Below are 15,489 nucleotides of genomic sequence, written 5' to 3'. Positions count from 1 at the left end.
AAGCACAAAGGAGGAAACATTCGCATCAACTGCATTCTCACTACTGTGGTTTATACACTGAGGTGCCCAAGTACAATGTATAAGAGATAAAACACAGGGTGACCACTTCCTAGCTTTAAATTCCCCGTATTATTATATACAGATATCGCATTAGGCACCTGGCAGGTTAAAGATTGTTTCATGTTTCGTTACATTAAGCATTTGTGTTCTCACATGCATTTAAACTAGGTAATTGTGACAAAAGTTCAAGGTTGCTGTGTATGTGTGAAAACAGCTCACAAGTTAGCAAAGGCTTTGCAAAGTGCAGAAGTAGCATGCAGAGGACAGTTATGGGAATGACAGAGTCAGGAAAGGGGTTAGTTTGTCCTGTACATGACAGAAGAGATTGCACATATCAGACAAAAAACAAGCGTTCCACACTTTATAATTACAAAAACATAACTTACATTTCTTTTTGATACATTCTGCAGAGATGCTTTGGTGCTTTTTGAGTGTTTTTATCCTGCCCCGTCTTGTAAAAATTGATGAAGCCCTATGCAAGATTTGAGGTTGCTTGTCCTGAATCATTTGTTCCTGTGTCTTTGCTGTGTCCGTCTTTTGCTTGGAGTCCTGATCCTCTGTTTTTTTCAAGTTCTCCGGTATCACTTTAGGGGTCAGGCCAAGGGCAAACGCAAACAAAGGGTCAACTGGCTGCACCTTTTGAACTTCCGTGACCACAGCATTGGTGGTTGGGGTATTTTTATCATTACATGTCAGCGCCTCAGACTCAGTGTCCGCTCCTTTGCTCTTCTTGAGACAAGGCTCAGTGTCCCGAGGAGTATTTGGAGCTGTGTCCTCTGTCACAAGATCCGTTTTCCTCTTTCCTCTTAAAAGTACTGATTTTAGTTTCCTCAACAGAAATTCACTCTTAGTTGGGCACTTTTCAGGGGAGAGGTTCTCAGAGTGTTTTTCCTGAACTGCTTGTGACGAAACACTGTCTGTGGGTTCATTATTTGAGGAATTACTTTCTGGATTCAAAGGCAATGAACTATTACCATAATTTGACTCCCTTGAAATTTTCTTCTCAGGATTAACATCACTAACAGTGACGTTCTGAAGATCATTCCCACCCTCCACTATGTTAGCAGCCTGCATGTCTTCCACTGCTGTCTCTGGAGCAGTGCAAGACTCTGGATCCGATTTGACCACGTCATCAGCATTCACTGGGGCATCAAGCAACATTTTTTCAGAGCACTCTTCATTTTTGTTAGACTGGAGCTTATCCTTCAAAGATTTAATTTGATCAACAAAGTCTGTAGAGCCGTGAGGCACCAAAATCTTTCCACATTCACTGATGATTGGTTTAAGGTCCCAGCGCTCGGTTTTCCTTCTTAAAGGGCAATGCTCAGGATCTGTTTTTTTCTCTTCTGCTATGGGTAAAGCAACCATAGCTGATCTTAGTTTTCTATTTTTTGGAGATAGTTTTCCACATTTGCGCTTACGCCGTTGTAATTTCCTCCAATTTGAAGGATTACTCAGCTGTGGGTGATCTGGTATTTCCTTGGTGTGTTCATCCTTCAGACTGTTTACATTGTCATTCTCCACTGGTGTTTTGACTGTCTGTAAAGTAGACGGCACAACAGAAGCTTTAGATGCTTTTTTCAATCCCCCAGAACCTCCTGTGTGTAGTTTAAGTTTTGTTTCTGTGAAACTAGTGACCTGAGGTATATTCAAAAGCTTTTGAGTATAGCCAGTCTCATCACAGAGAGAGTTTACTTCTGCTGCTTGTAATTTTGCTCTTAGATTTAGAGTCTCATTGCTGACACTTTGTTCTGCAGAAGTGATGCTGACAATCAGCTCTGCAGGAAGGTCATCTGATGTAGGAGGAGTGAGATTATTTGCCACCACATCATCAGTTTTGTTCAGTTCACTGAGGTCACTGGATTTTTCATTGTCTTTGGAAGAAGCTCCCAGTTGCAAATCATTTGGAACCACATTATGAGGCACAAATGCTAAATCATCTTGTGCTCCGGTACTTGTTGTAACATTGTCTACAGATGTCTCAACATTTTCAGAAGATTTCAGGTCTGATAATGTGTCTTCGAACACTGTATTAACAGGGTCTGTCAACTCCTGAGGTGCCTCCTCAGGAGACGATATACAGATATAGACATCATCATCAAGATCTTCTCTCCTCCGCTCCTCTTGTCCAGCTGCAAGAATTTCTGAAGCTCTAGATACTGGCAGTTGGAAGGAGGTTGGTCTGCTCAGATATGACCTGAAGCTCTGCATTGCCCCATCAGTCCATTCAGGGGACGAGTACAGGTGGGTATCCGGCACATCATACTGAAATGGAAACATGCTGACTTCCCGAGAAGGACTTGACGTCAGACCAGGATTTATCAGTGCAGTGTAACTCTGCATATGCTGAGCCAAGACTTCACACAGTTCTTCACTTGGGTCGATGGGCGTTTTCTCAGCTTCACCCTCAGCATAGCTTAGTACAGGCAGAATCCGGAGGATTTCTGATGTCATAGAAGGGTTCTTCTGTCCAAATTTGGTATCTGTGAGAAATCAAGCCAGAATATTTGTTTAGTATCTGCTCTTGTAATTAAACTGCCTTAATGGCAAATTAAGCTCTAATAAATGCTAGTTACAAAATTTAGAATGATTTAATACATTTATATTCAGTGTTTAATAAATGTTACAATGACCTCTCATTACAACTCGAGGATCTGGAAACACAAACAAGCCCTGCAGGACTTCACTTGCGCAGGACCAAGCATCTAGGGAAGAAAAGAAATTTGTGCATGATATGTAGCTTTCTAAACAAAGACAAAATTTTGTTATGCAACTGACAAAACAGTATACTTAAACCATTTTAAGTCTTACCATCATATGAGAGAAAATGGGACGAGTGCAACAGGATAAAAAATCCACCATCTCGCAGCAAAACAACGAGAGCCTATGTGTAAATAAGTAATGGTTTTTGGGTGTTAGGTAAGTCACACTCAACCACATACTGTCAGCTGCATATAAGAGAGCCTAATATTTTATTGCACTGGAAATTTCCACCGATGAAATCATTCACAGTTTAGTCTATCAACAATAAAATAGTTTGTGAACAGTTTAGCGCTCAATTAATTGCTTTAGTTGTTTCATAAAGAGTTTGCTTGGTCCTCTGTGTTTCATATTAGATTGATAGTAAACAAAAACTCACAAGATCTTTCTCTTTGATGTCCCACAGAAGCTGAACAAGTGAGTTGGTTTCTTCTGCCTCAGTAGAAACCAACTCATACAGACTGCAGTACAAGCCATCCAGAAAGACTGAAAGACAGCAAAATGCCACATTTATTAATATGTTTACTTCCCCAAGATTTTACCTTTAAAAATAAAAAAAATAACAACAGCACACCTTCACCAGTGAAGCAGGTTTCAAAAATAGCCCTTGGTAACAGCTGTCGTAGATCTAACATCGAAATCACCCAGTCAACGTTCACCACTGGTGGTCTTCAACAGAAAAAAAAGTGAAAGCACATAAAATAGCTTAATGAAATCTAAATGTTCAAAGCCAAATAAGAATTAAATCTCCCTTTTCTATGTGCACATTGAACTTACAGCTTGGCAGGTAGTAAGGCCCCTGCTTTAGACCTCAGCCCAACATTGCATAACTGCCTGCCGATCTGAAGCTCACCTCTCCAAGGCAAGTAATGAAAAACTGAAATGATTTAATACAACAGCAAAAATGTTATGCATGAAAAAAAAAATGCAATTTTCAGTAATGATAACAAAACAACAACAAAAGCACGTTCACTTGAAAATTGCAATAAATATCTATTATGTATTTAGTCATGTATGAAAAAAATATAAAAAATAACAAAAAAGATACACCCTCCGTCAATTATAAGGTTTTCATAATAGAAATATTATCTAGGTTAAGTAATTAGGTTGAGGTGTTTTTCCGCCATTTTGTTGTAGATTTACTGTTGTACTTGTAGTCATTGTCCTGTTGATTGACCTAAGCTTTAGCTGTCCGAAAATTGGCCTCACAGCTGACTCAAAAATTATAATCCTGCCACCACCATCCCTGATAATTGCTAATAAGGTATTTGTACTGAGACGCTGTGTTTGTTTTTTCATTTGATTATGGCTAAACATCTCCATTTTTATCCATGTCCCAAGGACAATGTTGCAGAAGTCTCGTAGTTTGTTATGCTACCACGCTCTTTTGAAAGAGAAGAGGTTATACTGGTAACTCTTCCAAACAAGTCTCTACTTGTTTTTTTCTAATTACACAGTCACAACCTTAATAACATTTAACTTGCTATCTGAGGCCTGTAGGGTCTGCGATGTAACTCTAGCTTTTTTTTGCAGTCTCTCTGACCATTGCATTGCCTGACCTTGATGTGAATTTGCTGGAAAGAGTCCACCACTGGAATGACTGCTTATTGTCTTGAATGCTTCCCACTTTTGAATAATCTTTCTTAATGTACAATTGGAAATCACCTTAAATCCCTTCCCAGAAAGATGGGAAGCAAATAATCATCATTGCTGATATCTTCTCTGCATTATGTTAAAACACATTTAAATGTTTTTAAGGCGTTAACACCTTTTGTCCCTTTAACATCACATGGTCTAAAGACTAGTACCCTTTCTTGTCCTAATGTCAAAACTTATGATGCGATTGCATTTAAGCTACGTCCAGATGAACAGAATCAACTTTTGGAGATTGCATTTATGCTCTAATTTATGGTCTTTTGTGAGTGTGTCTGTATACACTGGATCTTACAGTTTTTTAATGTTCTTATTCTGTGACCCTCCTATTTTATGTACAGCACTTTGGTCAACTCTGTTGTTTTAAATGTGCTCTTAAATAAGGTTGGTTTTCATAGGTGATTTATATGGGGATATAAATGGGGTAGGTGAACTACATAAATGTAAAATATATGTAACAAAACATATTCTACAAAAACTAAACAGAACCCTCATAAAAGTGACCCTCCAGCTCCTTGAGAATCTAAATTACGTGTAATCATAATCCCAGCCTTTACTTACATAATTTTTTCTCCTTGCTGAAAAGAAGAAAAAGAAAAAAGTCAGTATGATTTTAATAATCTCACATTGCATGGAATGGTATCGGACTAGAACATGAAGATTTAAAAAACAAACATGTATATGTGATAATAAAATACCATTTCTCCTGAGGTGATGCTATTGTTGCTTTGGTATCCGTATATGAAAACAATACAATAGCAAACGGACAAGCAGCACTGGGAGATTGTGCTGTAGCATTGCTTCCACCATCTAGCAACTCATACATGTAACACTGCAAGACAGAACAAAAAAGGTACTTGAACAGCCTGGTATGCTTTCATTTTTCTTTTTGAACATGCACTTATTCATAAAAGGAAGTAACTAAGCAAGGTTAAAAAAAAGAAAACAACAACAACAAAACCACCCCACCACCGGAATGCTACAATACTAATAACAGAGGACTTGTTAAGTTGACATTTATCAATGATATACCTCAGGCAAATCAATTAGCAAATGAAAAGTTTTTTTTGAATGTGCTCCATAACCCCCCCCCCCCAAAAAAAACAAACTCATTAAATGAATATCTATATAGATAGGGTAATGTGTAAGGAACAAAGGGATGCCACATCCTTTGATGGAAATGAAAATTATCAACCAACAGACTGCTAAATTCAAAGACACCCCCAAAAGTGAAAAACTGATGCAACACACTCTATACATTGTATGACCCCCACACCCTTGCATGCCTGACAATGTTGGGGCATGCTACTAATGAGAAGATGGGTGGTATCTTGGAGGATGTCCTCCCAAACAAAATGCTCCGAAATGTTGTTCTATTAGACTTAGGTCAGGCGACCCTGTGGGCCACCTAATGGTATCAATTCCTTCATCTCCAAAAACTGTCCACATACTTTTGGCACGAGGCCAGGCATTGTCCTGCACTATGGAAAATGCCAATTGGTGAGCCCAATTGGTATAGAATACCAACACTGTGAGCACAAGGCCCACTAGAGAAAATTCGGGCCTTCTTGGGATTGTGCTGGAGGAAAAAGCAAATGGTAATGGCATGTATTGATGTGCCATCCTGAAAGAGCTGGACTACTTGTGCAACTACTGTGGGATCCAAGTATCACCTCATGCTGCCAGTAGTGCCATTGACCTATCCTAACCCAAAAAAACAAAAAAAAACAAAAAAAAAAACAGTCAGAAAAGATGAGGAGGGGAAAAACATCAGTGGCCTCCATGTGTAAAACCATTCCTCTTTGCGGATTGTCTCGTAGTTGCCCCTCTAGTGCACCTGTGGTTGATTTCATTAACGCCTAAGCAGCTGAAACTGATTAACAACCCAGATCAATAGTTTAATTGACTTGATGCTATATTCTGATTAAAATATAATATATATCCTTCAGTGTGTGATTGATAGATAGATAGATAGATAGATAGATAGATAGATAGATAGATAGATAGATAGATAGATAGATAGATAGATAGATAGATAGATAGATAGATAGATAGATAGATAGATAGATAGATAGATAGATAGATAGATAGATAGATAGATAGATAGATAGATAGATAGATAGATAGATAGATAGATAGATAGATAGATAGATAGATAGATAGATCTGGGCCATATTATACCGTTCACGGTAATACTGGTATAATGTTAGGCAACGATAGGAAAATGAAATATCGCGATAGAATATGAGTAAAACGCGCATGCGCAGTGCCTTTGTTTTCATACGCACATGGCCGATTGTTGAGTGAAACAGATGAACCAGAACTGGTTTGTAAAAATGGTGCAACTTCAGTGATGTGGAACTGGTTTGGTGTTTGTCCGTCAGATACACGACAAAGCACATTTTTTTGCAGAACATGCAAGCGGCCGTCGTTATTGTCGTATTTGTCGGACTAAGATGCTCTTAAATCTGGGAGTAATCTGGGTCCTAAACTCCGTACGCTTCAGGTCAAACGAACACCGCAGCATCACTGAGAGTTAAAAACTGTCTAAATTCTTTCATCTTTAATAAAACGATCAGCATTGCGGCTTTACCAGGTGTAACTATGAAGTTTAACTTCCAGGCATCCATGAAAACAAAATTTATTACATTTAATGGAGTTAGAAGTTAGCAGGAAGCTAGCGGAAGTTAGCTCGCTAGTTTCGCTAGTTACCTAAGCATGATATAGCATGTTCTGACTGAGAGATTTCTGAAAAAATTCAAACGTACAGCTCTGCTATCACTTCCAACATAAATGAAGACAGGAAACTAAACAGCAGTGACGTTTGTAGGGTTACTGTAGTTGGGCTAGCTGGTATATAATGATGTGCTACGTGATCGCTAGCGACACAGCTATGTTAGCATAATATAAACAGTGAAGCTGGAGGACGAACGCTAACACTTTTCCACTTATAAAAGTTAACGTGAAGGTTCCTCATAGTTAGAGACAAATGCAAGCGCATGGCAGGATGCTGTAAACGGACCAAACTTCAGTCAGGAGAACAACTGAGATAATCCATCCACAATACAAGGTTAGTCATTCATATACTGCAACAACATGGGAATAGAGCAGCTGCCAGAGAATTCAACATTAATGAATCAATGGTACAGAAGTGGAGGAAGCAAGAAGAATGAGTTTAATAAAGTTTGATTTATCTGACTGCTTTGTTTCGCTTAATGTGCCTTATAATCCCGTGCACCTTATGGTCCGAAAAATACGTACTGCACACTGCAGTTTAATGTTACAAAGCACCTCTTTTTAACTTCAGTGGATATTATACATGGTTATGCTCAGGATATGTCAGCCCATTTCTACTGGAAATGCCTTTTGGTTAAACTTTCAGCAAGGAATTTGCATTTGCACTGTTACATTTTTATAAAGCTTTAATGTACATAAAAACCAGCTTCTTGTTTAAGTGAAAATAAATGGAAGGTTGTCTTTTTGCGCTAGTAATGTTGTGGAGTTGTATTTTGTCTCGCATCAACTATATCGTCAGTTATATCGTTATCGCAAATTTTCAAATATATATCGTGATAAATATTTTTGGCCATATCGCCCTGCTCATTCATTCATTCATTCATATATATATATATATATATATATATATATATATACCGTATTTTCACGACCATAAGACGCACTGTGCTAAAAGGCGCAGTCTCAGTTATGTGTGCCATTACTGTATTTAACACACACATAAGGCGCACTGGATCATAGGGCGCATACAAGTACAGTATGCGTATTTAAAAATAAAGCGGGAGCAAACCTGAGTTCGGTACCTTACTCACATTTTTATTACCAGTAATCGTCATCATCAACAACACACAAGCATACAAGTGTGCGTATTTAAAAATAAAGCAGGAGCAAAACAAAGTTTGGTACTCACATTTTTATCATCAATCAAACCCATCGAAGTCCTCATCCTCTGGGTATGAATTGAACAGCTGCGCTAAATCTCCATCAAACATGCCAAGTTCACTTTCTTCACTGTCAGAGTCACTTTCCGTGCCGTGCGGCTCCTCGGAAATGATGCCGGCTTTTGCGAAAGCTCGAACAACAGTGCCAGCAGACATGTTAGCCCAAGCATCTACAATCCATTGGCAAATTGTGGCGTAACTCGCCGGGCGCTGCCTTCCACTCTTGGTGAAACTGTGGTCTCCATCCGTCATCCATCGCTGGATGTGTTTGTCGCCGATGTGTTTGCTGCAGTAGGAGCGGAAGATGGCCAGCTTTTCCTTATAATCCGCTGGAAGTTGCTGCGCTACCGTAGTCCTGGTCCGGATGGAAAAATGGCACCGTTTCATAAAAAGTGAAAGTGAAACTGCTTTTAGCCGAATGGTGACCGTCGAAACGCTTCTCCCGCTCGTTCTTTGCTCGATGATCCACCGCTCGAGTCTTTCCTCCAACTCGGGCCACCTCGCCTTATGTCCGCGGAAACTCAACTGCGTTTTCTTGACCTGCCGGAGCTTGTTTTCTAGCTTCCTCCATTTGCGAACCATCGATTCGTTAATCTTAAATTCTCTCGCCGCTGCTCGATTTCCATGTTCCTCCGCGTAGCTGATGGCCTTCAGTTTAAACTGTGCTTCGTAAGCGTGTCTCTTTGCCACTTTCAGGGTTGTTAAAACAACGATGTCCTGCATAACGCACATACCTGTTCTTTTATACAGGTATGTGCGATAAAGTCAACGCACACACTTCACCCTTTAGCGTTCTCATGGTGTTCTCTACTACGTCCTCCTTACAACACACAGGGCGCACTGCGCTATAGGGCGCGCCGTACTTTTTGAAGAAAATCTAAGACTTTTAAGTGCGCCTTATGGTTGTGAAAATACGGTATATATATATATATATATATATATATATATATATATATATACACACACACACACACACACACACACACATACATACATACATACACACACACATACACAGAAACTTGTTTACCTGGGTTCTCTCAAATGCAAGGAAGGAGCTGGTTTGTGCAGATACTGAAGGGAACTGTTCGGACACATGGCAGTCCAACCCCACAGTGGGTGCTGTGAAATTCTGGGTATAGTTTTCTGAAACCCTTTTAACTTTACCCTGTTAATAACAGAGAATAACAACATTTTTGTGTTTATAACAGCAGGAACAATCCTTCTAGAAACATCCATTTCTTTTTTCAGTACCTTTGTCAGCCTGATGATGGCGATGTAACCAGATTTCCCATGATACCAACGATTCAGATCCAAACAATCAGAGTACATCGATATGTAAACACCTTTAAATACACAGAAAATTTAAACTTAATATGTTTTCAGTCAAAAATAAACACAGTGAGGTTCAATTATTTGTAATAGGACTTCATAGACAACTATCATGGTGAAGTCATAACTCTGAAGTCGCTGTCTGTCACTCCCAGAGTAATACAACCACACCTAGGAAAATGAATGTCTCACACTTCCAAGAACACACCTCATTGAGCAACAGTCTGACTGAATTACCTTAGGTACTGCAGTAAACACTAAATTTCAACAGACCATAACGGTAACATTTATCAGTTTAGAATAAAATAAAATCTAGTTACATAGTTAAAATGCAATAACATGCGTTTTCCTGCTTATGGTACAAGTAACTGAGTCAGTTTTGAAAAAGAAAAGAAAACTTCATAGAAAATGCTTGAAAAATAGTGACATACTCAAGAGCAAGTTATAAGGCGAGGTAGACAGCCACAAACTAGTCTAAGAAGTCTGTTCCGTCTTGTACTTTTTAGACTTTTTTAATTAGGAATGTCAAGTAACAAACATGTCGAGAATTACAACATTTATGAGAGAAAGGTCATGAAAAAAAACCTATTGCACAACTGCAAGTCTGCACAGGATGTGCAGCAAAAAAAAACAAACAAAAAAAACCACTGGCTGAGTCGATAACATGTGACACACTGAAGCTGTTGTTTTAAAGTGTCAAGCCGGTGCCATTTTCTCCTACAGTTCACTGCAAAACAGCTCCATAAAAACGGACTTTGACCAAAGTTTGCTCTTGATAACTGCTACTCTTTATCACAGTCCGTACTGGGCCCCGTGGGTGTCCCAGCAGCATTTTAAACTGGGAGTTTTAAGGCTAAACAGAGCTAACAAGAATACAACTCGCAGTGCAAAACAGAAAGAAATGCCACAGTCTTCCTTAAACACCAATATCCCGAAAACCTCATGTAATGTATAGTTTCTGTTTCACACATTCTTTCACTTTCATTTGTATACATTTGGGGCTTTAATTTGCTTTCACTTTCAAAACAAGGCAGCACTGGACAAACAACATGGACTATTCTTTAGCTTGATCTGCAAACATGAAGGACAACTTATATCTGGCCTTTAAGGTAAAATCCTGCTTATTAGTATTGTTATAGGTTTACAGCTAAGGAATTTATTAGAATAAGATTTTAACGTTGAGTTTTAACACATAGATATCATATGATATCAGGCTCAGACTGAGGGAGGGAAGGACACGGTGGAGGATAAAAAATACATGTATATATATATATATACCTTTAGAAGGATCTCCCAGAGTTGTACATGTGCTATTTCCAGTGAGCACACCGGTTTCTCGGAGTGCGTTAGCCTTTAAAACAAAAAAAAAAAGGAGCACGGTATGAGGATTCGGTTGATTGTGTGCGTTTTCTCAGCTGTGTCTGTGACCTCCAGTCTGTACCTTGTTGACATCGTCAAAGAGCAAAAAGCCATAGGACTCCTCTAGATCCTCGTCTGAATACCCAGCGTCTCTCCTTTTTGCTCGGAAGGCATTGTACTGATACAAAACAAATTTTAAAAAAAGAAATAAGGAAATCAGAATAAAGGCTGTGCTTCATGTAAGAGCAGTTCCTGTTTCAGGCATGAGAAATTTTACCCTTGTGGGATTTCTTATGAGCTCAAAAGAGGGGAAATCTTCAATATTATATGTATAAAAGAGAAACAAAACCCACCGCATGTGTATAAGATACCATCTGGTGGGGTTTAACGACCACGTGTTATTTAAATGTGGTTATACTGGGGCTATATAAAAATCTACTTAAATGCTGGGGAAAGACTTAGACTAACCTTTTCTTCCAAAGTTGGATTCTTTACCAAAACAGCAGACTTGTATCTGAAACACTGCTTCGACTCATCATACAAGTATGCACGTTGAAGTGGAGCCAAGATACTGTTTTTAAAGATGTCAGAAGAGTCTGGCACAGGTATCAAGACACCTAAAGAAAGTGGACAGAATGCAAACATGAGCGCAAAATCCACGAGAGACTGGAAAATTACAGGCAACTGCGGATTGGATTTCAACCAAGGGGAAAAAAACTCTCCGAGCTGTTTCTCAATCCTGGAACAGGCTGTCCCCATTGGATATCCTTATCTACGCATTTATTTTCAGTTTTAACACATAACATTAGCAGGTGTCGAGTAAAGCAGGAGAAAAATCTCCCACCACACGACTTTTTTTTTTTTAAATCTTGAAGTGAAAGTCGTATAAGTGGTGCTGGTGGGGGGAAAGGGCTCATCACCTTTACTCGAGGCACCACCATTCCCACTTTCCATTGCTTATGAAATCTGTCGGCCTCCCTTTTCCTTTCGCTGAAAACTGCTCTCCCCGGATTCAAACATCACAACTCGGTAATTAGATCCCATGTATCCCACGTCAGATAAACCTTTCAAAGTCACTCGAGCTCCTGTCGCCGCCGTTTCAATAGACATATTAACACGAAAACCAGGAAGTTAGAAAATAGCTGTTTGTCCACAGCACGTAGAAGCAAAAATATCCACGTAGCTTCACGTTTATCGTTTCATAAACAACGCGTCTGTTTACTCATGAAAGCCCCTCAGTCCTCCACATGCCTCCTCGCGTGGGGACTCGGCGTTACTGTCGTCGGTTTCAAAAAGGAAACAGAAACCTATCGAGGCGAAGCATCCATCTTGAAAGTCTACACCGAACTGTGTTCGCAAGGCAGCTGCTGAAGCAATGCTGAAGCTAGTTTGCGCCTGCGGCTCACTTCTCCTGTGTGTGTGCGTGTCCGGTTTTTCCTGTCCCTTTCCCTCCTCCTCGCGAAGAAATACTGATTTATAACAACAAACAAGCTAACACCGTGGGGTTATATTTGAACGCTAACTCGTTATCAACTGGTTTGATGGGTTATATGGCTGATTGAACACCGTAACACGGTTTAGATAAACTACGGGAGGTGCGGGGGGAGTTATGGAGATTAGTGCTAACACGTCTTTAGCACGTTCCCATGAAATTTGGTTTCCTGGAAAATCCTGTTTACCAAATGCACAGGCAAACTCACGGTAACTTAACTAATCGCTATAAAAACTAGTGGAAATGTGCAGCTGCCTGTTTAGTAAAAATAAATAAAATAAAGGGGGGGGGGGGGGGGGTCGTGTTCTGCATGAGTCTATTTAAAAGGTTTTCTCTGTATAGACTGCTATGTTATGGTGGGCAGCTTCGCCTATATCGCTATCAAAGGTTACAGCACCTAACTAATAACCTGGTTTGAGTACCTACTTCATTGTGATTTTTTTTTTTTTTTTTTTTTTTTTTACATGGAGTGGGACATTGCTCTAAGTCCATAGTTCACCCTTTGAGACACATGACAGCCTAGTTCCTCTGCACATCTGTTTGTTCCTCTCATTATGCTAAGAGCATGTGCAGTGCAAGTTAACACTGTGAGCTGAACAAAAACAAATGTTTGATATGTTCCTTTATCTCGAAATAGCCTTTCTGCATACTGGACAAAGACACAGCTTCCTAGTTTGAAGAGTCAAGCCAGTGCAGACGTGCTTCGAACCTGCATTCTTTTTAATGGCCACCTGGGGTGATAGCTGTGGTTCCAAAAAGACTTAGACTATTCCAAATAACTTGGATCTTAGATGTCAGAACTCGGGAATGGCATCAATCCTGAGTTAGCGTATTCCAGAAAAAGTGAGAAAAAAAAACAGTATTTATTTTTCCAGATATCACAATAAATATGGCATAATACTTACTTATGGGCGACCGTGGCTCAGGGGGTTGGGAAGCGTATCTGTAACCGGAAGGTCGCCGGTTTGATCCCCGGGCTCTCTGTCCTGGTCGTTGTGTCCTTGGGCAAGACACTTTACCCTACTGGTGTTGGCCAGAGGGGCCGATGGCGCGATATGGCAGCCTCGCTTCTGTCAGTCTGCCCCAGGGCAGCTGTGGCTACCCTGGGGCAGACTCCACCAGTGTGTGAATGAATAGTGGCATTGTAAAGTGCTTTGGGTGCCTTGAAAAGCGCTATATAAATCCAATCCATTATATTATTACTTTTTACTTAAAAACACTGATGCATGGATAGAGCCTGGTTTTACAGTTTTGCTACTGTTTATGGCCCATGCTACCATGTTGGATTGTTAACGTCAGGTTCAAATTTTGGTTGGGAACTCAGAAATTCTGACTTCTCACATCTGACCATTGCAACATCTCCCTCTGTATAATCTGTAAATCTCTGAGCTTCTGTTCTGATATAGAATTAAAAAACAGTGTTAAACACTGATACGGCTTTACAGCTGTGTCTTCAGCCAACCTTTGGTTGCAGCAACACAACATGCCAGGTTGCAAAAATTGAGATATGCAGCACTGGCAGAAGTTGTGGCTTGTGACAGTGGATGCGACGCCAATCAAGTATGCACACAGGCCTAGAGGCCTATCTGTGACTTCTTCCTCTTTGTGTTTAACGGCGGTTGGCAACCAACGTAAAGGAGCATTACCGCCTCCTACTGTTCCGGAGTATGGGTCAGACTTACAGCTTAAGATAACCTTTATTAGTCCCACACGTGGGAAATTTGTTTTGTCACAGCAGGAAGTGGACAGTGCAAAAGTTATGAGGCAAAAATTAGAATACAATAAGAATAAATACAGTACACAACTGTACAGAATAGAATAAAATAAAATACTATATACAGTAGAATAAAATAAAATAAATATACAATAAGATAAAAATAGAATACAAATACAAATACTATATACAACTGAGTAAAAATACAACGATGACAGAAAGGATTATTGCACTTAGTATTATTGCATATGTATGGATGTGTGTGCTTGATCAGTTAAAGTCTTTATTATGGAGTCTGACAGCAGTGACTTACAATCTGTATCCAAAAAAACAATACAAAACCAAAAAAAAAAGACCCTACACTCTTTCATAAACACCTATATCCTTCAGAAACCCCACCAGTTCCCTCACCTGTGCCCTACTACCCTCCAACACACAGATTAAATTCCTCAATTCCCCGCTCCTTCAATCTATTCTGCAGAACTTTCCTCTCCACATCATAACCCTTGCACCGCAGTATTACATGCTCTACCATCTCCTCCTCCTCCTGGCACACTCCACAAAGCCCTGTCTGATGTTCTCCCATCATCTGCCTCCAAACAATACCTTTTGCTTCAGATCCGCTGCTTTTAATTTCCATCTCAGTCCTAGTTAGTCAACGCTCCTTTTGCCAACCTATCCACCTTTTCATTTCCACTGATTCCTACATGAGCTGGCACCCAAAGAAACTGAATATTGCCACCACAACACCTTATTCTGCTTATAGTCTCCAGAATAGTATACAGCATACCCTGCCTTGTCTTCGAACAAAATGATTGTAGACTTGAAAGAACAGCTGCCGAGTCAGAACACACTACCACCTGCCTGATTTTTGAACACTCTACCCATTTCAATGCTACCAAAATTGCTACCATTTCAACCGTGTACACTGCCAGTCCATCCGGAGTGCGTCTGTTTATTTCAATATTTTTTGACGGAACTGCTATTCCAAACCCTGTAATTCCTGTATCTGGACTTTTAGCATCATCCGTGAACACATGAATACACTCAGGGTATTCATTCAAGCTGTGAAAATGAAATGCTGAAACAAGATCGACTCTTCCTTTCAATTTTCTCTTCAGATCCAGCAAGTACCAGTGCACAGGAGGGGTCTCCAGTAACCA

General features: G+C 39.9%; 1 protein-coding gene across 2 annotated transcripts in view; it reads right to left on the bottom strand.

Annotated features, from left to right (window-relative positions):
- Positions 1-12,657, bottom strand: part of tasor2 (transcription activation suppressor family member 2) — a 35,330-nt gene extending 22,673 nt beyond the window's left edge. The window contains exons 1-14 of one of the 2 annotated variants that reach the window (XM_080862520.1): positions 12,041-12,657; positions 11,589-11,737; positions 11,203-11,298; positions 11,040-11,112; positions 9,684-9,775; positions 9,460-9,597; positions 5,172-5,305; positions 5,035-5,051; positions 3,598-3,697; positions 3,395-3,489; positions 3,200-3,306; positions 2,872-2,944; positions 2,694-2,765; positions 447-2,543 (exon numbers count right to left, since the gene is read on the bottom strand). In XM_080862520.1, coding sequence (XP_080718646.1) covers positions 447-2,543; positions 2,694-2,765; positions 2,872-2,944; positions 3,200-3,306; positions 3,395-3,489; positions 3,598-3,697; positions 5,035-5,051; positions 5,172-5,305; positions 9,460-9,597; positions 9,684-9,775; positions 11,040-11,112; positions 11,203-11,298; positions 11,589-11,737; positions 12,041-12,074 — 3,277 coding nt within the window. In that variant the 5' untranslated portion in view covers positions 12,075-12,657. The remainder of the gene's footprint in view (positions 1-446; positions 2,544-2,693; positions 2,766-2,871; positions 2,945-3,199; positions 3,307-3,394; positions 3,490-3,597; positions 3,698-5,034; positions 5,052-5,171; positions 5,306-9,459; positions 9,598-9,683; positions 9,776-11,039; positions 11,113-11,202; positions 11,299-11,588; positions 11,738-12,040) is intronic. The other variant, XM_080862519.1, reaches the window with a different exon arrangement.
- Positions 12,658-15,489: the final 2,832 nt, after the last annotated feature.

This window comes from Rhamphochromis sp. 'chilingali' (genome assembly GCF_963969265.1).
Source record: "Rhamphochromis sp. 'chilingali' genome assembly, chromosome: 2".
Taxonomy (NCBI): domain Eukaryota; kingdom Metazoa; phylum Chordata; class Actinopteri; order Cichliformes; family Cichlidae; genus Rhamphochromis; species Rhamphochromis sp. 'chilingali'.
The sequence above is the reverse complement of the archived record's forward strand: the minus strand, read 5'-3'. Positions and strand labels throughout refer to the sequence as shown.